Genomic DNA, 24681 nt, shown 5'->3' with positions numbered 1-24681 from the left:
TCGTTCTCCTCCTCCTCCAGACTCCACTAAAGTTAAGCAAACAGATTTGCAGCTCCCTTGTCCAGTGGTGCATGGTCGTGGCCACTAGCCTAAAGCCCTGTGACCCTCTTCTTACTTGTTGGTATCCCTTCGGTGCAATATAATCATTGCAGTATGGGCTGGCAGCCAGGGACTACCAAACTGACTCCTAAATCAGAGTCCTGAAAATCTGTTTGCTCAACTGTACTCCAGACCCCTCTCTTTTCAGCATCTGTAGATCCCTGTTCCCCCCTGCAGACCCCTGTGTTCTCTCACCTGAGGATCCCTCTGTTCTCTCACCTGAGGATCCCTGTTTCTTCACCTGTAGACCCCTCTTCCCCCCCCTCCATATCACTGTTTCTTCACCTGCAGAACCCTCTGTTCCCTCCTCTGCATACCTTACAGCCTCCCCTGCAGACCCCTCCGTTCCTTCACCTGTAGACCCTTGTACACCCCTCTTCCTTTGCAGACCCTTCCCTATTTGCCATAGTCTGGGGGAAGTTGAGAGCCCCCCATATACAGCGGCTGGTTGCCTGGTCCCAGTGATATGGGGAGCATGTGTCAGTCATTATCACTATGTGCACAACCAGCTCTATGTGGAGACAATACACAACATCCTAAACAATTCACCTTGTGTAGGGACGCACAAGAGCCAATCATCAGTCAGGTGATCTAACGTACGGACCCTACGAGCAGATATAATCTGCAATCATTTTGGATGTTGCTCGATTCATCTCCACAACATCGTGTGATAAAAATCTGCAAGACGGAGTGTGCACAGCCGGGTGTGACGTCCTGATAAAACGTCCAGCGCAGCTCATCCTGGTCTTCCTGGTTCATGAATTAAATTGCAGAACAACCAGGGCCTGCAGCACGCTGGATGCTGACCTATGGTCACTGTGATGAGTTTCCTGCACAAGAGGAGAATCCCATAAAGGTCTGGTATCTCCGGCCTCCTCGCACATTAATAGCGCTAGGTTCCTTTAAGAAGCCGTCGGGAATTTCACTGCAGAAAGAGCCATAAAGAAAGAACACATTTTTCTTTTATCAAAAGTTTCCGTTTTAAGTGTTTTTTTTCCTTCTTATATATAGAATATTCTTTTTCCTAAAAGAAGATCTCCCGACACTCGCCCGCCGCCCCCTCGCTGCTCTGACCCTGCAGAAACCATTGTCACATTGATAGCTTCTGGATAATTGAAAAGGAAAGTTGAAGTGTGCCGAGCCGGCGTCTGCGCCTCATAAAGCCGGCGTAACATCAGCGTGTGTTCTGTGGATCAGGCACGGACGGCCCGTCTGTCAGACCACCGGGGACCTGCCGCAGATGGAGGCGACTCAGCCGCCAGGAGAACATGATTAGCCCCAGCGGCTGGAGGGCAGGATATCGAGACGCAACCGTCTGGATACAATGGAAAGACCGGACGCACAGAGACGTCAACTACCGGTCAGCCAGATACGGGGAACACTGACTCACATGAGCCCCATTCAGGAGGGCGCCGGGACACTATGCAAAAGGGGGTCCTGATCCGCAGCAGTCCACTTCCACAGGGGCCATTACCCCCACTTATCTAAAAGCCTAAAAGTAGAGTTAGTCTAATTATGCAGTGACCTGAGGCTGCAGCTCTTGTGCTCAGTGAATGAATACATCTCACAGCTGAAGATTTGTTACAATTGCACCCAGTCTCTGTGAACATCTCTTTCGCAGGCAATGTGCCCACGGGAGCTCGTACCCGCAGATATATCCGCAGCAGCTCCCCAGAATCCACAGCTATATATATAGCTGCGGAATTCCAGCAAAATAGCTGCGGAAAAACTGCGGACATTCATGCGACTTACCTGCGGAAGTCCCGACTTCTATCTCCATAGTGGAGGGCCGGGATTTCCGCAGGTATTTCTACGTGAATAGTTGACATGCAGTTACGTGCGGCTGCGGGACATCCACAGCATATTCCACAGCTGCACATACCGCAGCATGGACACAGCACTCCCCATGTCCCATAGGATAACATGGGGAGTGTCTGTACATTCTGAAACCTGCGGATTTATCTAGAAAATCCACATAAATCTGCAGGTTTTCCGCGGCAAAATCCCCAGGTACATTGTCCCGTGGGCACATAGCCTTAGGCCGCTACGGATGGGAGTCCAGACCGGCTGTGGGTCACCTGACCGGAGATCAGTAGCCTCATAGGCTACAGGAGACCCGCGGACGGTCCATATTCTCACTGTAAATGATGGACTTGTGAAAGCAATAAATGTATGGAGAGGGTCCAGAATGGATAGAATTGTAGCAAACCCTCAGAAGTGTTCAGTTGGTGAGAATATAAATGTTTCCATTCATTGTCAGCAACCAGAGATTTAGGGAGCGTGGGGTGCGATGCAATGGTTTGTCTGCATTTGCTATGGTGCGGCTTTCAGCTCTGAGGGTAGTGAATGCTTTTCCTGGGTTGTAGGAGGATCTGAGCCCGGTGCCGGCTGTGAATGCTGCGGGGGGATCTTCACCTTTGCAGGAGAGACGCTGGCTCGGAGAACATTAAAGAAAAAGCTTTAAAGCGGGGACGCCGCCCGTCCTCACTAAATATATCACACTTTTCCGATCTGGGGGCAGTAATAATCCTCGCTCTGCGCACGTGGACGCGGCTGGATCATCAACTGCTCATTTCTAAACGTCTCATCCTTCAGCACAAGACAGTGGGGACCATTGTAGCCTCAGCTTTGAGGGAACAGTTTGGGCAGCGGTCATCTAAGTTCCCCAATGTACGAGCCCCATACAGACATGGAAGAAGGGGGGTGGGGGGTGACTGCAGCGCAGAGCCCGGACCCCAAAAGTCACATCTGCAGAGTGTGAATAACCAGACAGCACACAGCACCCCCTGCTGGTCTCCAATTCATCACAATCAAAACAAGCACGTTTGGTTTTTTTTGTTTTATTTCAGGAAATCGATCAATACAGAATGAGGTTGTTTTTTTTTTTATTGTTGTAAGTAGCGATGACTCCCTGTAAATGCGGCCGATGCAGAAGTTGTAGTTTATACATTAATGTTTTATGAAGCAAAAGCAACTAAACACCTCAGATAACAGAGGCATCGAACGAATATTACACTGCCGAGGCAGCCGAGCCCCAACGTAAAAGACAAGGCTAGGAAGCCAGGACTTCATGGAGCTCCTAGCAGCAAACTGCGGGGGAATCGCTACTGCCCCCTGTCTGCCCGGAGGGGAACAATTAAAACAGAACTAGAAATAAAACAAAGGAAACTTCATGCATCTACACGAAAATCATCATTAGTTCTCCAGTACAAAAGTCTCTCTTATATTCACATCTGAACACATGCAGAAAGGTCTCCAGTGGTGTTACATATTACATGCAGTATTATTCTCCAGAGCTGCACTCACTATTCTGCTGGTGCAGTCACTGTGTACATACATTACATTACAGATCCAGAGTTACCTCCTGTATTATACTCCAGAGCTGCACTCACTATTCTGCTGGTGCAGTCACTGTGTACATAGATTACATTACAGATCCAGAGTTACCTCCTGTATTATACTCTAGAGCTGCACTCTCTATTCTGCTGGTGCAGTCACTGTATACATACATTACTGATCCTGAGTTACCTCCTGTATTATACCCCAGAGCTGCACTCACTATTCTGCTGGTGCAGTCACTGTGTACATACATTACTGATCCGGAGTTACCTCCTGTATTATACTCCAGAGCTGCACTCACTATTCTGCTGGTGCAGTCACTGTGTACATACATTACTGATCCGGAGTTACCTCCTGTATTATACTCCAGAGCTGCACTCACTATTCTGCTGGTGCAGTCACTGTGTACATTACATTACTGATCCTGAGTTACCTCCTGTATTATACTCCAGAGCTGCACTCACTATTCTGCTGGTGCAGTCACTGTGTACATCCTGAATTATACTCCAGAGCTGCACTCACTACTCTGCTGGTGCAGTCACTATGTACATATATTACTGATCCAGAGTTACATCGTGTATTATACTCCAGAGCTGCACTCAGTATTTTGTTGTACAGGATCAGCAATGACACAATGACTGCACCAGCAGAATAGTGAGTGCAGCTCTGGAGTATAATACAGGAGGTAACTCAGGATAGGTAATGTAATGTATGTACACAGTGACTGCACCAGCAGAATAGTGAATGCAGCTCTGGAGTATAATACAGGACGTAACTTCGGATCAGTAATGTAATGTAAAATGTATGTACACAGTGACTGCACCAGCAGAATGGTGAATGCAGCTCTGGAGTATAATACAGGACGTAACTTCGGATCAGTAATGTAATGTAAAATGTATGTACACAGTGACTGCACCAGCAGAATGGTGAATGCAGCTCTGGAGTATAATACAGGACGTAACTTCGGATCAGTAATGTAATGTAAAATGTATGTACACAGTGACTGCACCAGCAGAATGGTGAATGCAGCTCTGGAGTATAATACAGGACGTAACTTCGGATCAGTAATGTAATGTAAAATGTATGTACACAGTGACTGCACCATTTACACAGAATGTATCTGTCTTCAAACTGCTTAAAAAGGGGACCATACCCTTCAGATGCATAAAGATCCCCTATTATGAGTGGGACATCTGGTGCTAGTAGATAATGTCACTCCTCCAATAACTCTGGTTGTCCCCAAACACAATGAAGCAGCACACCTGTACAATTCGGGTTCATCACAAGCCAGACAGTTCTCAGATGTGAAGATCATGATACAAAAAAAAGATATAAAAATAATTTATAAAAAGAAACAAAAAAAAAAGTGATTGATGATGTTTTGAGTTTGCTGCAGGTCTCCGGGTTACACAGAGTCCAGTATCCTCGGCTCATACGATGGCGTACTGTGCGTATAAAAGGGCTCTTATCTTATAAAAGTCCTCGCAGATGCAGCCCTCTAAACCGATGCGCCCCGTCTCCGTCTGCAAACAGAGAAACCTCAGGGTCAGCCAAATCCACTCTGGTGCAAACGTCTCCCCTGAACCCCTCATATGTCAGTGTATGTAGTGGAGACCATCTTACGTATATGGGGGATGCTGCGATCAGGGATATGACGTCATCAGACACATAAACCTTTCATAACAATTTTCTACTTACCCTGCTAACTGCGACCACGTTGTTGCAGACGAGGACGCCCCCCACAAACTCCGCCTGGATTCCCTCACGTAGGAGGACTTGCTTGAAATCGGACAGCCTGGGCTCGTTCATAAACACCGACTGATGTCCAGGGACCTGGAAAGAACATGACACATGAGCTTCTGTTAAAGGCCCTCCCATCTTGACTAATTTAAAGGGAACCTGTCAGCAGAAATTTTGCACAAAACCTAAAAGCTTCCCCCTCTGCAGCTCCTGGGCTGCATTCTAGAAAGGTCCCTGTTGTTATTGTGCCCCCTGTGAGACCAAAATAAAGACTTTATAAAGTCTTACCTTTTCCTATGCAAATCTTTTTTTATAGTCACGAGGGCGGGCTTTCTGGCGTCCGTTATTCTACCTCCTTTCCATAACTGATAACCCCGCCCAGTGCTCCAGCGGTCCCCGTGCATGTCCAGTGCCAGTCTCACGGGACTGAGCACTTAGCACAGTGTGACCGCTGGTGATGTGTGCGCGGGCACAAGATTATGGGCGGCGCTGTGATTGTCATCAGCAAGTACCCGCCCATAACCCCGTGCCCGCGCTTTCCCCTCTGCCTCAACCGTTCTGCGCAAGCGCTAGACAGATGACCCCACGTCACCTCCCATCTATTTCCTGCTCCAGGGAAAGATAGGTAAGAGGTGACGTCGGGTCATCTTCCAGCGCTTGCGCAGAACGATTGAGGCAGAGGGGAAAGCGCGGGCACGAGTTTATGGGCGGGTACTTGCTGATGACAATCACAGTGCCGCCCATAATCTCGTGCCTGCGCACACATCACCAGCGGTCACACTGTGCTAAGTCTCATGAGACTGGCACTGGGCATGCGCAGGGACCGCTGGAGCACTGGGCGGCGTTATCAGCTATGGAAGGAGTGATGGGGGACGGCATAAAGGACCAGGAGGGAGAATAACGGACGCTAGAAAGCCCGCCCCCGTGACTATAAAAAAAGATTTGCATAGGAAAAGGTAAGACTTTAGAAAGTCTTTATTTTGGTCTCATAGGGGGCACAATAACAACAGGACCCTTGCTAGAATGCAGCCCAGGAGCTGCAGAGGGGGCAGCTTTTAGGTTTTGTGCAAAATTTCTGCTGACAGGTTCCCTTTAAGAGAAGAAAAACAAGATAAAAATAAAAAAAAAAATGGCAAAGGAGAGCACATGTGATGAATTCTTTAACCCCTTAACGACCGCGGGCCGTAAAATTACGTCCTAGCGGTCATAACGTTACTGCCCGTGGTCTGCTGGCAGCAGCATGCCACGATCAGCGCACATCTCAGCTGATTTTCACAGCTGAGATGTGTGCCTGCTAGGCACGAGCAGAATTATCATCTGCTCGTGCCGTTTAACCCTTGAAATGGTGCTGTCAATATGTGACAGCGCCATTATAAACGCGATCGCGGTAAAGTTTTACTTACCGCCCGATACCGGAAGTCACGTGACATGATCACGTGACTTCCGGTAGTTGTCATGGTAGCACAGGGTCATGTGATGACTCCTGTAATAGACATGAACTACTTTCACTTTCGCTTTCCACAGAGGCCAGGGAAGCAGGAAGTGCATGTATCTGCTGTTTACAGCTGTATAGCTGTGATCAGCAGATAGATAAGAGCGATCGGATTGCTGATCGCAATAGCCCCCTAGGGGGACTAGTAAAGTAAAAAAAAAAAAAAAAAAATTTATAAAAAATTAAAAAAAAACAAAAAAACCCATAAAAGTTCAAATCACCCCCCTTTCGCCCCATTGAAAATTAAAGGGTTAAAAAAAATAAAAAATATACACATTTGGTATCGCCGCGTTCAGAAACGCCCGATCAAAATATAAAATCAATTAATCTGATCAGTAAATGACGTTTTTTGTCGCCACAACTTTTGCGCAAAATGCAATAACAGGCGATCAAAACATAGCATCTGCGCAAAAGAAGGGAATTTTGTTTACTTACCGTAAATTCCTTTTCTTCTAGCTCTAATTGGGAGACCCAGACAATTGGGTGTATAGCTACTGCCTCCGGAGGCCACACAAAGTATTACACTTAAAAGTGTAAGGCCCCTCCCCTACTGCCTATACACCCCCCGTGGGATCACGGGCTGCTCAGTTTTAGTGCAAAAGCAAGAAGGAGGAAAGCCAATAAACTGGTTTAAGTAAATTCAATCCGAAGGAATATCGGAGAACTGAAACCATTCAACCTGAACAACATGTGTATACAAAAAACAGGGGCGGGTGCTGGGTCTCCCAATTAGAGCTAGAAGAAAAGGAATTTACGGTAAGTAAACAAAATTCCCTTCTTCTTTGTCGCTCTATTGGGAGACCCAGACAATTGGGATGTCCAAAAGCAGTCCCTGGGTGGGTAAAATAATACCTCATGATAGGGCCGTAAAAACGACCCTTTTCTACAGGTGGGCAATCGCCGCCTGAAGGACTTGTCTACCTAGGCTGGCGTCCGCCGAAGCATAGGTATGCACCTGATAATGCTTGGTAAAAGTGTGCAGACTTGACCAGGTAGCCGCCTGACACACCTGCTGAGCCGTAGCCTGGTGCCGTAATGCCCAGGACGCACCCACGGCTCTGGTAGAATGGGCTCTTAGCCCTGAGGGAACCGGAAGCCCCGCAGAACGGTAGGCTTCAAGAATTGGTTCCTTGATCCACTGAGCCAGGGTGGATTTGGAAGCTTGCGACCCTTTACGCTGGCCAGCGACAAGGACAAAGAGTGCATCCGAGCGGCGCAGAGGAGCCGTGCGGGAAATGTAGATTCTGAGTGCTCTCACCAGATCCAACATATGCAAATCCTTTTCACATTGATGAACTGGACGAGGACACAAAGAAGGTAAGGAGATATCCTGATTGAGATGAAAAGGGGATACCACTTTAGGGAGAAACTCCGGAATCGGGCGCAGCACCACCTTATCCTGGTGAAATACCAGGAAGGGAGATTTGCATGACAGCGCTGCTAGCTCGGACACTCTCCGAAGAGACGTGACCGCTACTAGAAAAGCCACTTTCTGAGAAAGGCGAGACAGGGAAACATCCCTCATAGGCTCGAAAGGTGGCTTCTGGAGAGCAATTAGAACCCTGTTCAGATCCCAGGGTTCTAACGGTCGCTTGTAAGGAGGGACGATATGACAAACCCCCTGCAGGAACGTGCGTACCTGAGGAAGTCGTGCTATGCGCTTCTGAAAAAATACCGATAGCGCAGAGACTTGTCCCTCAAGGGAGCCGAGCGACAAACCTTTTTCCAACCCGGATTGCAGGAAGGAAAGAAAAGTAGGCAAGCAAATGGCCAGGGAGAAACTTCCTGAGCAGAGCACCAAGATAAGAATATCTTCCACGTCCTGTGGTAGATCTTGGCAGAGGTTAGGTTCCTAGCCTGTCTCATGGTAGCAATGACCTCTTGAGATAATCCTGAAGACGCTAGGATCCAGGACTCAATGGCCACACAGTCAGGCTCAGGGCCGCAGAATTCTGATGGAAAAACGGCCCTTGAGACAGCAAGTCTGGCCGGTCTGGTAGTGCCCACGGTTGTCCTACCGTGAGATGCCACAGATCCGGGAACCACGATCTCCTTGGCCAGTCTGGAGCGACGAGGATGGCGCGGCGGCAGTCGGACCTGATCTTGCGTAGCACTCTGGGCAACAGTGCCAGAGGTGGGAACACATAAGGTAGCCGGAACTGCGACCAATCTTGAACTAAGGCGTCCGCCGCCAGAGCTCTGAGATCGTGAGACCGTGCCATGAAGGCCGGGACCTTGTTGTTGTGCCGGGACGCCATTAGGTCGACGTCCGGCATTCCCCAGCGGCGACAAATTTCCTGAAACACGTCCGGGTGAAGAGACCATTCCCCTGCGTCCATACCCTGGCGACTGAGGAAGTCTGCTTCCCAGTTTTCTACGCCCGGGATGTGAACTGCGGATATGGTGGATGCCGTGTCTTCCACCCACGTCAGAATCCGCCGGACTTCCTGGAAGGCTTGCCGACTGCGTGTCCCTCCTTGGTGGTTGATGTATGCCACCGCTGTGGAGTTGTCCGACTGAATTCGGATCTGCTTGCCTTCTAGCCACTGCTGGAAGGCTTGTAGGGCAAGGTACACTGCTCTGATTTCCAGAACATTGATCTGAAGGGTGGACTCTTGCTGAGTCCACGTACCTTGAGCCCTGTGGTGGAGAAAAACTGCTCCCCACCCTGATAGACTCGCGTCCGTTGTGACCACCGCCCAAGATGGGGGTAGGAAAGACTTTCCTATTGACAATGAGGTGGGAAGAAGCCACCAATGAAGAGAATCCTTGGTCGCCTGAGAAAGGGAGACGTTCCTGTCTAGGGACGTCGACTTCCCGTCCCATTGGCGGAGAATGTCCCATTGTAGTGGATGCAGATGAAACTGCGCGAAAGGGACTGCCTCCATTGCTGCTACCATCTTCCCCAAGAAGTGCATGAGGCGTCTCAAGGGGTGCGACTGGCCCTGAAGGAGAGATTGCACCCCTGTCTGTAGTGAACGCTGTTTGTCCAGCGGAAGCATCACTATCGCTGAGAGAGTATGAAACTCCATGCCAAGGTATGTTATCGATTGGGTCGGGGTGAGATTTGACTTTGAAAAGTTGATGATCCACCCGAAACTCTGGAGAGTCTCCAGCGCAACGTTCAGGCTGTGTTGGCATGCCTCTTGAGAGGGTGCCTTGACAAGTAGATCGTCCAAGTAAGGGATCACAGAGTGACCCTGAGAGTGCAGGACTGCTACTACTGCTGCCATGACTTTGGTGAAGACCCTTGGGGCTGTCGCCAAACCGAAAGGCAGGGCTACGAACTGAAGGTGTTCGTCTCCTATAACGAAGCGTAGAAAACGCTGGTGCTCTGGAGCAATCGGCACGTGGAGATAAGCATCTTTGATGTCTATTGATGCTAGGAAATCTCCTTGAGACATTGAGGCGATGACGGAGCAGAGGGATTCCATCCGGAACCGCCTGGTTTTCACATGCTTGTTGAGCAGTTTTAGGTCCAGAACAGGACGGAAAGACCCGTCCTTTTTTGGTACCACAAACAAATTGGAGTAAAAGCCGTGACCTTGTTCCTGAAGAGGAACAGGGATCACCACTCCTTCTGCCTTTAAAGAGCACACCGCCTGCAGAAGAGCATCGACTCGGCCGGGAGGCGGAGAAGTTCTGAAGAATCGAGTTGGAGGACGAGAACTGAACTCTATCCTGTACCCGTGAGACAGAATGTCTCTCACCCAACGGTCTTTGACATGTGGCAGCCAAATGTCGCCAAAGCGGGAGAGCCTGCCACCGACCGAGGATGCGGAGAGAGGAGGCCGAAAGTCATGAGGAAGCCGCCTTGGTAGCGGTTCCTCCGGCTGCTTTCTTTGGGCGTGACTGAGCCCGCTAAGAATCTGAGCTCCTCTGATCCTTTTGAGTCCTTTTGGACGAGGAGAATTGGGACCTGCCCGAGCCTCGAAAGGACCGGAACCTCGACTGTCCCTTTCTCTGTTGGGGTTTATTTGGTCTGGGCTGAGGTAAGGATGAGTCCTTACCCTTGGACTGTTTAATGATTTCATCCAATCTTTCACCAAACAGTCTGTCACCAGAAAATGGCAAACTGGTTAAGCACTTCTTGGAAGCAGAATCTGCCTTCCATTCCCTTAACCACAAGGCTCTGCGTAAAACCACGGAGTTGGCGGACGCCACTGCCGTACGGCTCGTAGAGTCTAGGACAGCATTAATAGTGTAAGACGCAAATGCAGACATTTGGGAGGTTAAGGACGCTACTTGCGGACCAGATGTACGTGTGACAGTGTCAATCTGCGCCAAACCAGCTGAAATAGCTTGGAGTGCCCATACGGCTGCGAATGCTGGAGCAAACGACGCGCCGATAGCTTCATAGATGGATTTCAACCAGAGTTCCATCTGTCTGTCAGTGGCATCTTTAAGTGAAGCCCCATCTTCCACTGCAACTATGGATCTAGCCGCAAGCCTGGAGATTGGGGGATCCACCTTTGGACACTGGGTCCAGCTCTTGACCACCTCAGGGGGAAAGGGATAACGTGTATCCTTAAGACGTTTGGAGAAACGCTTATCCGGATAAGCGTGGTGTTTCTGGACTGACTCTCTAAAGTCAGAGTGGTCCAGAAAAGTACTCAATTTACGCTTGGGATACCTGAAATGGAATTTCTCCTGCTGTGAAGCTGACTCCTCCACTGGAGGAGCTGTGGGAGAAATATCCAACATTTTATTGATGGACGCTATGAGATCATTCACTATTGCGTCCCCATCAGGTGTATCCAGATTGAGAGCGGTCTCAGGGTCAGACTCCTGATCAGCTACCTCTGCCTCATCATATAGAGAGTCCTCTTGCTGGGACCCTGACCAGTGAGATGAAGTCGAGGGTCGCTCGTAGCGAGCTCGCTTAGGCTGTCTGGGACTGTCGTCCGTGTCAGAGCCATCACCCCGGGATGCATGGGACCCCCCCGGAGCACGGATTTGTTCCAAATGAGGGGGGCCAGGGAGCATTGAATCAACAGTGCCCATGGTCTGATGTACCGGTCTGGACTGCAAAGTCTCAAGGATTTTAGTCATAGTCACAGACGATCTATCAGCAAAAACTGCAAATTCCGTCCCTGTCACCTGGACAGTGTTCACAGGTGGTTCTCCTTGGGCCACCTCTAGCCGAGGCCCCGGCTGAGCAAGTGCCACAGGGGCCGAACATTGCACACAATGGGGGTCAGTGGCACCAGCCGGTAGAACAGCCGCACATATGGTACAGGTAGCATAGAAAGCCTGTGTCTTGGCCCCCTTGCCTTTTGCGGACGACATGTTGTCTAGCAATCTAGGAGGGTATATAGCCAAGAATAGCGACCGTACAGGGCAATGTATAGAATACAAGCATATACAAATGAACACTTCGGCACAAGTGGTGTCAGCACCCGAGGTGCCGCTTACCGCCCGCTCCAAGCGGGTGTGTGGTCGCCAGAATCTCGTGTCTGGGTCTCCCAGAGCTGGTCTCCCTTCTCCACTGAGACTGCAAACAGGAATGGCTGCCAGCGTCCTGTGAAGAGGGGCGGGCTGTGGGCGTGCCCCAGACAAAGTGCGGGAAACTGGCGTCCCACTGTGCCCAGTGAGGGGGGTTGGAGTATGCTAAGCAGACTCCAACCCTCGGTGCTGAAGTTCAGCACAGCTTCCCGCCCTTCCCCTGACTGGCAGACCTGGGGGCGGGAACGAAACGGAACTAGGCCGCAAAAGCCGGGGACTCGATTTATAAGCGCGGCCGCCGTATAAGCGCGGCCAGCGCGGAAGTCCCCGGCGCACCACAAGTCCCAGCCGCGTCGCAGCGCTGCTGTAAAAACCGCCATCAGCGGTCGGCGCGGTAGTTCCTAACACAAACTCACTCAGCAAGCTGTAGTGAGTATAGCACGAGCGCGCTGCGCTGCTGCCCCCGGCGCACTAACACACCCAGCAATGCTGGTGTGTGTGTGCGCGATTTGTACGGGGACACAGAGTACCTTAATGTAGCAGGGCCTTGTCCCTGACGATACTCAGCTCCATGTCCAGCAGATCCCCAGGGCTGTGGACGGAGCACGGTCTCCTGTGCCTGAAGACCGATAGGATCCCACTTCACCCAGAGCCCTAAGGGGATGGGGAAGGAAAGCAGCATGTGGGCTCCAGCCTCCGTACCCGCAATGGGTACCTCAACCTTAACAAACACCTCCGACAAAAGTGGGGTGAGAAGGGAGCATGCTGGGGGCCCTAGTATGGGCCCTCTTTTCTTCCATCCGACAAAGTCAGCAGCTGCTGCTGACTAAACAGTGGAGCTATGCGTGGATGTTAGCCTCCTTCGCACAAAGCATGAAAACTGAGGAACCCGTGATCCCACGGGGGGTGTATAGGCAGTAGGGGAGGGGCCTTACACTTTTAAGTGTAATACTTTGTGTGGCCTCCGGAGGCAGTAGCTATACACCCAATTGTCTGGGTCTCCCAATAGAGCGACAAAGAAGAAGGGAATTTTGTTTACTTACCGTAAATTCCTTTTCTTCTAGCTCCAATTGGGAGACCCAGACAATTGGGTGTATAGATATGCCTCCGGAGGCCACACAAAGTATTACACTAAAAGTGTAAAGCCCCTCCCCTTCAGCCTATACACCCCCCGTACTGCTACGGGCTCATCAGTTTTGGTGCAAAAGCCAGAAGGAGGAAAAAATTATAAACTGGTTTAAAGTAAATTCAATCCGAAGGAATATCGGAGAACTGAAACCATTTAACATGAACAACATGTGTATACAAAAACAGGGGCGGGTGCTGGGTCTCCCAATTGGAGCTAGAAGAAAAGGAATTTACGGTAAGTAAACAAAATTCCCTTCTTCTTTGTCGCTCCTAATTGGGAGACCCAGACAATTGGGACGTCCAAAAGCAGTCCCTGGGTGGGTAAAATAATACCTCGTAATAGAGCCGTAACGGCTCCGTCCTACAGGTGGGCAACTGCCGCCTGAAGGACTCGCCTACCTAGGCTGGCATCTGCCGAAGCATAGGTATGCACCTGATAGTGTTTCGTGAAAGTGTGCAGGCTCGACCAGGTAGCTGCCTGACACACCTGCTGAGCCGTAGCCTGGTGTCGCAAGGCCCAGGACGCTCCCACGGCCCTGGTAGAATGGGCCTTCAGTCCTGAGGGAACCGGAAGCCCCGAGGAACGGTAAGCTTCGAGAATTGGTTCCTTGATCCACCGAGCCAGGGTTGATTTGGAAGCTTGTGTCCCTTTACGCTGGCCAGCGACAAGGACAAAGAGTGCATCGGAGCGGCGCAGGGGCGCCGTACGAGAAATGTAGAGTCTGAGTGCTCTCACCAGATCTAACAAGTGCAAATCCTTTTCACATTGGTGAACTGGATGAGGACAAAAAGAGGGTAAGGAGATGTCCTGATTGAGATGAAAAGGGGATACCACCTTAGGGAGGAAATCTTGGCGGACGTTGGTTTCCTAGCCTGTCTCATAGTGGCAATGACCTCTTGAGATAATCCTGAAGACGCTAGGATCCAGGACTCAATGGCCACACAGTCAGGTTGAGGGCCGCAGAATTCAGATGGAAAAACGGCCCTTGAGATAGCAAATCTGGTCGGTCTGGCAGTGCCCACGGTTGGCCGCCCGTGAGATGCCACAGATCCGGGTACCACGACCTCCTCGGCCAGTCTGGAGCGACGAGGATGGCGCGGCGGCAGTCGGCCCTTATCTTGCGTAACACTCTGGGCAACAGAGCCAGAGGAGGAAACACATAAGGAAGCTGAAACTGCGACCAATCCTGAACTAAGGCGTCTGCCGCCAGAGCTCTGTGATCTTGAGATCGAGCCATGAATGTTGGGACCTTGTTGTTGTGCCGTGACGCCATTAGGTCGACGTCCGGCATCCCCCAGCGGCAACAGATCTCCTGAAACACGTCCGGGTGAAGGGACCATTCCCCTGCGTCCATGCCCTGGCGACTGAGAAAGTCTGCTTCCCAGTTTTCTACGCCCGGGATATGAACTGCGGATATGGTGGATGCTGTGGCTTCCACCCACAGCAGAATCCTCCGGACTTCCTGGAAGGCTTGCCGACTGCGTGTCCCACCTTGGTGGTTGATGTAAGCCACCGCTGTGGAGTTGTCCGACTGAATTCGGATCTGCTTGCCTTCCAGCCACTGCTGGAACGCTTTTAGGGCAAGATACACTGCCCTGATCTCCAGAACATTGATCTGAAGTGAGGACTCTTGCTGAGTCCACGTACCCTGAGCCCTGTGGTGGAGAAAAACTGCTCCCCACCCTGACAGGCTCGCGTCCGTCGTGACCACCGCCCAGGATGGGGGTAAGAAGGATTTTCCTTTCGATAATGAGGTGGGAAGAAGCCACCACCGAAGGGAAGCTTTGGTTGCTTGAGAGAGGGAGACGTTCCTGTCTAGGGACGTCGGCCTCCTGTCCCACTTGCGTAGGATGTCCCATTGAAGAGGACGCAGGTGAAACTGCGCGAAAGGAACTGCTTCCATTGCTGCCACCATCTTCCCCAGGAAGTGCATGAGGCGCCTCAAGGGGTGTGACCGACCTTGAAGGAGAGATTGTACCCCTGTCTGTAGTGAACGCTGTTTGTCCAGCGGAAGCTTCACTATCGCTGGAAGAGTATGAAACTCCATGCCAAGATATGTCAGTGATTGGACCGGTGTCAGATTTGACTTTGGAAAATTGATGATCCACCCGAAACTCTGGAGAATCTCCAGAGTAACGTTGAGGCTGCGTTGGCATGCCTCTTGAGAGGGTGCCTTGACCAGCAGATCGTCTAAGTAAGGTATCACTGAGTGACCCTGAGAGTGGAGGACCGCAACTACTGTAGCCATGACCTTGGTGAAAACCCTTGGGGCTGTCGCCAGGCCGAACGGCAGTGCCACGAACTGAAGGTGTTCGTCTCCTATGGCGAAGCGCAAGAAGCGCTGATGCTCTGGAGCAATTGGTACGTGGAGATAAGCATCCTTGATATCGATCGATGCTAGGAAATCTCCTTGGGACATTGAGGCAATGACGGAGCGGAGGGATTCCATCCGGAACCGCCTGGTCCTTATGTGTTTGTTGAGCAGTTTTAGGTCCAAAACAGGACGGAAGGACCCGTCCTTCTTTGGAACCACAAACAGGTTGGAGTAGAAACCGTGACCCTGTTGCTGAAGAGGAACCGGGACCACCACTCCTTCTGCCTTCAGAATGCCCACCGCCTGCAGCAGAGCCTCGGCTCGCTCGGGAGGCGGAGATGTTCTGAAGAATCGAGTCGGAGGACGAGAGCTGAACTCTATCCTGTAACCGTGAGACAAAATGTCTCTCACCCAACGGTCTTTTACTTGTGGCAGCCAGGTGTCGCAAAAGCGGGAGAGCCTGCCACCGACCGAGGATGCGGTGTGAGGAGGCCGTAAGTCATGAGGAAGCCGCCTTGGTAGCGGCACCTCCGGCGGTCTTTTTAGGGCGTGATTTAGACCGCCATGCGTCGGAGTTCCTCTGATCCTTCTGAGGCCTTTTGGACGAGGAGAATTGGGACCTGCCCGTACCCTGAAAGGACCGAAACCTCGACTGTCCCCTCCTCTGTTGGGGTGTTTTTGGTTTGGCCTGGGGTAAGGATGTTTCCTTTCCCTTGGATTGTTTGATGATTTCATCCAATCTCTCACCAAACAAATGGTCGCCAGAAAATGGCAATCCAGTTAAGCACTTTTTGGAAGCCGAATCTGCCTTCCATTCCCGCAGCCACAAGGCCCTGCGTATTACCACCGAATTGACGGCTGCAACCGCCGTACGGGTCGCAGAGTCCAGGACAGCATTAATAGCGTAGGACGCAAATGCCGACGTTTGAGAGGTTATGGACGCCACCTGCGGCGCAGACGTACGTGTGAGTGCGTCAATTTGCGCCTGACCAGCTGAGATAGCTTGGAGTGCCCATACGGCTGCGAATGCTGGAGCAAAAGACGCGCCGATAGCTTCATAGATGGATTTCAACCAGAGCTCCATCTGTCTGTCAGTGGCATCCTTGAGTGAAGCTCCATCTTCCACTGCAACTATGGATCTAGCCGCCAGTCTGGAGATTGGAGGATCCACCTTGGGACACTGAGTCCAGCCCTTGACCACGTCAGGGGGGAAAGGGTAACGTGTATCCTTAAGGCGCTTGGAAAAACGCTTATCTGGACAAGCTCGGTGTTTCTGGACTGCCTCTCTGAAGTCAGAGTGGTCCAGAAACATACTCTTTGTACGCTTGGGAAACCTGAAACGGAATTTCTCCTGCTGAGAGGCTGACTCCTCCACTGGAGGAGCTGAGGGAGAAAAATCCAACATTTGATGTATGGACGCGATAAGATCATTCACTATGGCGTCCCCATCAGGAGTATCAAGGTTGAGAGCGGCCTCAGGATCAGAATCCTGATCAGCTACCTCCGCTTCATCTTCTGAGACCCTGAACAATGTGATGAGGTCGAGGGGATTTCCCAGCGAGCTCGCTTAGTCGGTCTGGGGCTGCGGTCCGTGTCAGAGACCTCACCCTGGGATCCATGAGACACCCCGGGAGGACATTGCTGTTCCAACTGAGGGGAACCAGGGGACAATGATTCCACAGTGTCCCTGGCTTGAGATGCCGGCCTGGACTGCAAGACTTGTAATATCTTAGCCATAGTCTCAGAAAGTCTTTCAGTAAAAACTGCAAACTCCGTCCCTGTCACCTGGACAGTGTTAACAGGTGGTTCTCCCTGGGCCACCCTTAGCAGAGGCTCCGGCTGAGAAAGTGCCACAGGGGCCGAGCATTGCACACAATGAGGGTCAGTGGAACCTGCCGGCAGTATAGCCGTACATGCTGCACAGGTAGCATAGTAAGTATGTGCCATGGCACCCTTGCTATTTGTGGACGACATGCTGTTGTCTCCTCTGAGCAATACAGGAGGGTATATAGCCACAAATCAACAGTGCACCCTACAGTGTAAAGTATAGTCTATAATCATATAAACTATAAATACACTTCTGCACTAGTGGGGCCAGCACCACAGGTGCTGCTTACCGCCTGCGCAAAGCGTTTGTGTGGGCACCAGAATTCCTGCCTGGGTCTCTTTGAGCTTGTCTCTCCTCTCCAGCGTTAGCAGAGCTGAGAGGAATGGCTGCCGGCGTCCTGAGGAGAGGAGGGAGCCGTGGGCGCCCAGAAAAGTGCGGGAACTGGTGCCCCACTGTGCAGAGGGAGGGGGGTGGAGTACACAGAGTACCTCCAAGTAGCAGGGCCATGTCCCTGAACGATACTCGGCTCCTATCCAGCAGGGTCCTCAGGAGCTGTGGATGGAGCACGGTCTCCTGTGCCTGGAGACCGATGAGATCCCACTTCACCCAGAGCCCTAATTGAGGGATGGGGAAGGAAAGCAGCATGTGGGCTCCAGCCTCCGTACCCGCAATGGATACCTCAACCTTAACAACACCGCCGACAAGAGTGGGGTGAGAAGGGAGCATGCTGGGGGCCCTGTTATGGGCCCTCTTTTCTTCCATCCGACATAGTCAGCAGCTGCTGCTGACTAAGCTGTGGAGCTATGCGTGGATGTCTGACCTCCTTCGCACAAAGCATAAAAACTGATGAGCCCGTAGCAGTACGGGGGGTGTATAGGCTGAAGGGGAGGGGCTTTACACTTTTAGTGTAATACTTTGTGTGGCCTCCGGAGGCATATCTATACACCCAATTGTCTGGGTCTCCCAATTAGGAGCGACAAAGAAATGGTACCGTTAAAAACGTCAGCTCGAGTCGCAAAAAATAAGCCATTACTGAGCCATAGATCCCGAAAAATGAGAACGCTACGGGTCACGGAATATGGCGTAAAACGTGCGCCACTTTTTTCAGACAAACGTTCGAATTTTTTTTAACCCCTTATATAAAAGGTTAACCTATACATGTTTGGTGTCTACGAACTCGCACTGACCTGAGGCATCACACCCAAACATCAGTTTTACCATACAGTGAACACCGTGAATAAAATATCTCAAAAACCATAGTGCTATCGCACTTATTTTTGCAATTTTTCTGCATTTGGAATTTTTTTGCCGTTTTCCAGTACACTATATGGTAAAACCTATGGTTTCACTGAAAAGTACAGCTCGTTCCGCAAAAAAAAATGAGCCCTCACATGACCATATTGACTGAAAAATAAAAAAGATACGTCTCTCAGAAAAAGAATGGCGAAAAAAAAAAAAAACGGAAAGCGAAAAATCGGCCGGTCGTTAAGGGGTTAAAGGTGCAGCACTTGCTTATTCAGTCCGCAGACGAGCCTAGCAGCAGCTCCGATAATCTCTGCCGCTGTTTACCTGGCTGCGGTGATGATGTGCCACCATTACACATGACGGCTGCAGCCAGTCACTGGTCTTCTGTTGAACGCCGCTAAGGCCAGTGATTGATGCAGCGTTCCTGTATGTTAACAGGACTAAACTGTGAATGGTCGAGCGCTCCAAAGCAGTCGCTAGCATGATTAATTCCGGTGCTCTCACCTCGGACTATTTAATGACCTCAAGATTTACACCAAGAACCCTGGAGGGGGCCTCGGTGTCTCATGACGGAAAGTTTGCTACAACTGTATCTAGATAATTCTCTGTGGGTTAAACTGTTTAGACACCGGCGTGATCAGTACAATGCTGGTGTGTTTGCCAAAACAGGACGCAACTGTAGCAAACACTCCACTGTGAGAAACATGGAGGCCCTGATCACATGTACGGGATGTGCTGACGACTTTAGTGCAAAACATCATCAGCAAATATTACGCCACCAAAGCACGCACGGATGCCGAACTGCGCACCTCATTACTCGGCAGTGGCTCCAGAGTCGGGATGACCTCGCTTTCCTCGGAAAACTCCTTCTCATCGTCCCCAAACAGGCTCTTGATGGCTTTCTGCTGAGCGATGGTGCTGGCGTCGACGGCCGGAGCATCCACTTGCATTTCCGAGTCTTCAGCTTCTTCTTTTAACTCCCCGTCTTCCAATATGACTCCTGTGTCTACCTTTGACACCCGCATATCGAGCACGCCGTCGATCCAGGCCAGCTCCGTGTCCTTTGCTTTGCAGAACTTGAGGGAGCTGACGAGGGAGTCTTTTAATCTCACCTGTGTGAATACAGATATCAGTCTACACTAAATAAGTGCTAATTAAGGACACAAAATGCAGACAATAAGTGATATATCCTGGAGAAACGCCCATTTATATCACCAAACAATCAAAACCACGTAAAGAGTAACCGTTGTTTAATTCATAACTCGATATCACACATGAAAATAGGATACTTTGTAATAATCTTATCAGACAAATCTGCTTCTTTGTATCTTCACTGAATAATAATAATAATAATAATAATATTCATTTATATAGCGCTGTTAATTCCACAGCGCTTCACATACATTGGCAACACTGTCCCCATTGGGGCTCACAATCTAGGTTCCCTTTCTGTATGTCTTTGGAGTGTGGGAGGAAACCGGAGTGCCCGGAGGAAACCCGAGCAAACACGGGGAGAACATACAAACTCCTTGCAGATGGTGTCCTTACGGACTTTTATATTACTGACATAAGGCTGCTTTCACACATCCGGTTTTTCTGTGCGGCACAATCCGGAGCTTTGCAGAAAAAACGCAACCGTTTTTTTTTTGCCGACGGTTGCGTTTTTTTTTTCATAGACTTACATTAGTGCCGTATTGTGCCGCATGGGCTTGCGTGCCGTCTGGTTTTTGCTGCATGCGGCAGATTTAGCCGATGCGGCGGCCGGATGGAATGTTGCCTGGCACGTTCTCTTGTCCGGCAAAAAAAAAAAAAGCATCGCGCCGCATCCGGCTGATGCAGCGCGATTTGCAATGCATCCCTATGGACGCCGCATGCGGCATCCTGCGGCAAACACCGCATCCAGCCGCCGCATGCGTTTTTTTCCACTGCGCATGCTCAGTTGCCTGCCGCAACAGGCAAAAACCGGACGGGCCGCATGTCAAAAACTTATGCAAAGGATGCGGTTTTATCGCCACATCCGTTGTATAGGTTTTAGAGCCGGATTGGCCGGCTCTGCTAAAACCGGAGGTGTGAAAGCAGCCTAAGAGATGGCAGATGCTACTTGCAGGATTCCATTGTAGAAAGGCAGGGGGATGGGGAGGAGCTACATGTAGAGCTCCGCCTACTCCTCTCCCCCCTTTCTGCATAGAATCTTATAAAAACCAACCGTCATCTGCTATATCCATAATATAAAAGTCAAAAGTCACTGAAGACAGATTTTTCCATGAAAATGAAAGATCAGTCCAGGAGAAGAAACTTGTCTCATAAGATACATAACGACGTTGCTTATTTTCAGGTGGACTGTTGATTTATGGGGAAAAAAAAATTAAAACGACGGTCACACTTTAGCCTAAAAAGGGCTTTACAGGCTACGACATCACTAATGCGAAGTCGTTGGGGTCACGGAATTGGTGACGCACATCCGGCGGCATTAGCGATGTTGTTGCGTGTGACACCGATGAGCGATTTTGCATCGTTGCAAAAACGTGCAAAATCGCTCATTGGTGACACGGGGGTCCATTCTCAATTATCGTTACTGCAGCAGTAACAAAGTTGTTCCTCGTTTCTGCGGCAGCACACATCGCTCCGTGTGACACCGCAGGAACGAGGAAGCTCTCCTTACCTGCCTCCCGGCCGCTATGTGGAAGGAAGGAGGTGGGCGGGATGTTACGTTCCGCTCATCTCCGCTTCTATTGGGCGGCGGTTCAGTGACATCGCTCGCTGTGACGCCGCACGGACCGCCCCCCTTAGAAAGGAGGTGGTTCGCCAGTCACAGCGGCGTCGCAGGGAAAGTAAGTATGTGTGACAGCTCTGGGCGATGTTGTGCGGCACGGGCAGCAATTAGCCCGTGTCGCACAACCTATGGGGGCGTGAACGCACGCTAGCGATATCGGTACCGATATCGCAGCGTGTAAAGCGGCCTTAAGTTCACATGTCCAGCAATCAACCGTTACTACAGATCCATTGGCAAAAAAAGTTGTGTTTATACAACTTTGGCAGTTTTAAAAGAAGGGAATTTTGTTTACTTACCGTAAATTCCTTTTCTTCTAGCTCCAATTGGGAGACCCAGACAATTGGGTGTATAGCTACTGCCTCCGGAGGCCGCACAAAGTACTACACTTAAAAGTGTAAGGCCCCTCCCCTTCTGGCTATACACCCCCCCGTGGGATCACGGGTTCCTCAGTTTTAGTGCAAAAGCAAGAAGGAGGAAAGCCAATAACTGTTTCAAAAACAAATTCAATCCGATAAACAACATCGGAGAACTGAACTTATTAACATGAACAACATGTGCACCCGAAAAACAAAATCCCTAAGAAAAAACAGGGCGGGTGCTGGGTCTCCCAATTGGAGCTAGAAGAAAAGGAATTTACGGTAAGTAAACAAAATTCCCTTCTTTTTCGCTCCTAATTGGGAGACCCAGACAATTGGGACGTCCAAAAGCAGTCCCTGGGTGGGTAAAAGAATACCTCGTGATCGGGCTGTCAGGCAGCCCTTTCTTACAGGTGGGCCACCGCCGCCTGAAGGACTTGTCTACCTAGGCCGGCATCCGCCGAAGCGAAGGTATGCACCTGATAATGTTTGGTAAAAGTGTGCAGACTCGACCAGGTAGCCGCCTGGCACACCTGCTGAGCCGTAGCCTGATGCCGTAATGCCCAGGACGCACCCACGGCTCTGGTAGAATGGGCCTTCAGTCCAGATGGAATCGGAAGCCCAGCAGAACGGTAGGTGTGAAGAATTGGTTCCTTGATCCACCGCGCAAGGGTGGATTTGGAAGCTTGCGACCCTTTACGCTGACCAGCGACCAGGATAAAGAGTGCATCCGAGCGGCGCAGGGGCGCCGTGCGGGAAATGTAGATCCTGAGTGCTCTCACCAGGTCCAACAAATGCAAACCCTTTTCGAATTGGTGAACTGGATGCGGACACAAAGACGGTAAAGTGATATCCTGATTGAGATGAAAGGAAGATACCACCTTGGGAAGAAACTCTGGAATTGGACGCAGAACTACCTTGTCCTGGTGAGACACCAGGAAGGGAGATTTGCAAGATAACGCCGCCAGCTCTGACACTCTCCGAAGAGACGTGACCGCCACTAGAAAAGCCACTTTCTGTGAAAGCCGAGAAAAGGAAATCTCCTTCATAGGCTCGAAAGGCGGCTTCTGGAGAGCAATTAGAACCTTGTTCAGATCCCAGGGCTCCAACGGCCGCTTGTAAGGAGGGACGATATGACAGACTCCTTGCAGGAACGTGCGTACCTTAGGAAGTCGCGCTAGGCGTTTCTGAAAAAATACGGATAGCGCGGAGACTTGACCTTTAAGGGAGCTAAGCGACACACCTTTTTCCAACCCAGACTGCAGGAAGGAAAGAAAAATAGGCAATGCAAATGGCCAGGGAGAAACTCCCTGGGCAGAGCACCAAGATAGGAATATCTTCCACGTCCTGTGGTAGATCTTGGCGGAGGATGGTTTCCTAGCCTGTCTCATGGTGGCAACCACCTCATGAGATAAACCTGAGGCCCCTAGGATCCAGGACTCAATGGCCACACAGTCAGGTTCAGGGCCGCAGAATTCAGATGGAAAAACGGCCCTTGAGACAGCAAGTCTGGACGGTCTGGTAGCGCCCACGGTTGGCCTACCGTGAGGTGCCACAGATCCGGGTACCACGACCTCCTTGGCCAGTCTGGAGCGACGAGAATGGCGCGGCGGCAGTCGGACCTGATCTTTCGGAGCACTCTGGGCAGCAGTGCCAGAGGTGGGAACACATAAGGTAGCCGGAACTGTGACCAATCTTGAACTAAGGCGTCTGCCGCCCAAGCTCGGTGATCGTGCCATGAAAACCGGGACCTTGTTGTTGTGTCGTGACGCCATCAGGTCGACGTCCGGCATCCCCCAGCGGCGACAGATCTCCTGAAACACGTCCGGGTGAAGGGACCATTCCCCTGCGTCCATGCCCTGGCGACTGAGAAAATCTGCTTCCCAGTTTTCCACGCCTGGGATGTGAACTGCGGATATGGTGGATGCTGTGTCTTCCACCCACGACAGAATCCGCCTTACTTCCTGGAAGGCTTGCCGACTGCGTGTTCCCCCTTGGTGGTTGATGTACGCCACCGCCGTGGAATTGTCCGACTGAATTCGGATCTGCTTGCCTTCCAGCCACTGTTGGAAGGCTTGCAGGGCAAGATAGACTGCTCTGATTTCCAGAACATTGATCTGAAGGGTGGACTCTTTCCGAGTCCACGTACCCTGAGCCCTGTGGTGAAGAAACACTGCTCCCCACCCTGATAGGCTCGCATCTGTCGTGACTACCGCCCAGGATGGGGGTAGGAACGACCTTCCTTTTGACAAAGAGGTGGGAAGAAGCCACCACCGGAGAGAATCCTTGGCTGTCTGAGAGAGGGAAACATCCCTGTCGAGGGACGTCGACTTCCCGTCCCATTGGCGGAGAATGTCCCATTGTAGAGGGCGCAGATGAAACTGCGCGAAAGGGACTGCTTCCATTGCTGCCACCATTTTCCCTAGGAAATGCATGAGGCGCCTCAAGGTGTGCGACTGGCCCTGAAGGAGAGATTGCACCCCTGTCTGCAGCGAGCACTGCTTGTCCAGTGGAAGTTTCACTATCGCTGAGAGAGTATGAAACTCCATGCCAAGATATGTTAGTGATTGGGTCGGGGTTAGATTTGACTTTGCAAAGTTGACAATCCACCCGAAACTCTGGAGAGTCTTCAGTGCCACGTTCAAACTGTGTTGGCATGCCTCTTGAGAGGGTGCCTTGATAAGTAGATCGTCCAAATACGGAATCACAGAGTGACCCTGCGAGTGCAGGACTGCTACTACTGCAGCCATGACCTTGGTGAAGACCCGAGGGGCTGTCGCCAGCCCGAAAGGTAGCGCTACGAACTGCAGGTGTTCGCTTCCTATAACGAAGCGTAGAAAACGCTGATGCTCTGGCGCAATCGGCACGTGGAGATAAGCATCCTTGATGTCTATTGATGCTAGGAAATCTCCTTGAGACAT

At 50.9% G+C, this 24681-nt stretch overlaps 1 protein-coding gene across 1 annotated transcript in view; it reads right to left on the bottom strand.

The window, feature by feature from the left end:
• Positions 1–2933: 2933 nt before the first annotated feature.
• The window catches only part of CPSF2 (cleavage and polyadenylation specific factor 2), a 66234-nt gene continuing 44486 nt past the window's right edge, over positions 2934–24681 (bottom strand). Inside the window, exons 13-15 of the mRNA XM_075330757.1 lie at positions 19441–19743; positions 5137–5271; positions 2934–4961 (exon numbers count right to left, since the gene is read on the bottom strand). Coding sequence (XP_075186872.1) covers positions 4869–4961; positions 5137–5271; positions 19441–19743 — 531 coding nt within the window. The 3' untranslated portion in view covers positions 2934–4868. The remainder of the gene's footprint in view (positions 4962–5136; positions 5272–19440; positions 19744–24681) is intronic.

The sequence above is a fragment of the Anomaloglossus baeobatrachus genome, chromosome 12 (assembly GCF_048569485.1).
Source record: "Anomaloglossus baeobatrachus isolate aAnoBae1 chromosome 12, aAnoBae1.hap1, whole genome shotgun sequence".
Classification (NCBI taxonomy): domain Eukaryota; kingdom Metazoa; phylum Chordata; class Amphibia; order Anura; family Aromobatidae; genus Anomaloglossus; species Anomaloglossus baeobatrachus.
Note: the sequence above shows the minus strand (reverse complement) of the source record. Positions and strands in the feature narration are given on the sequence as shown.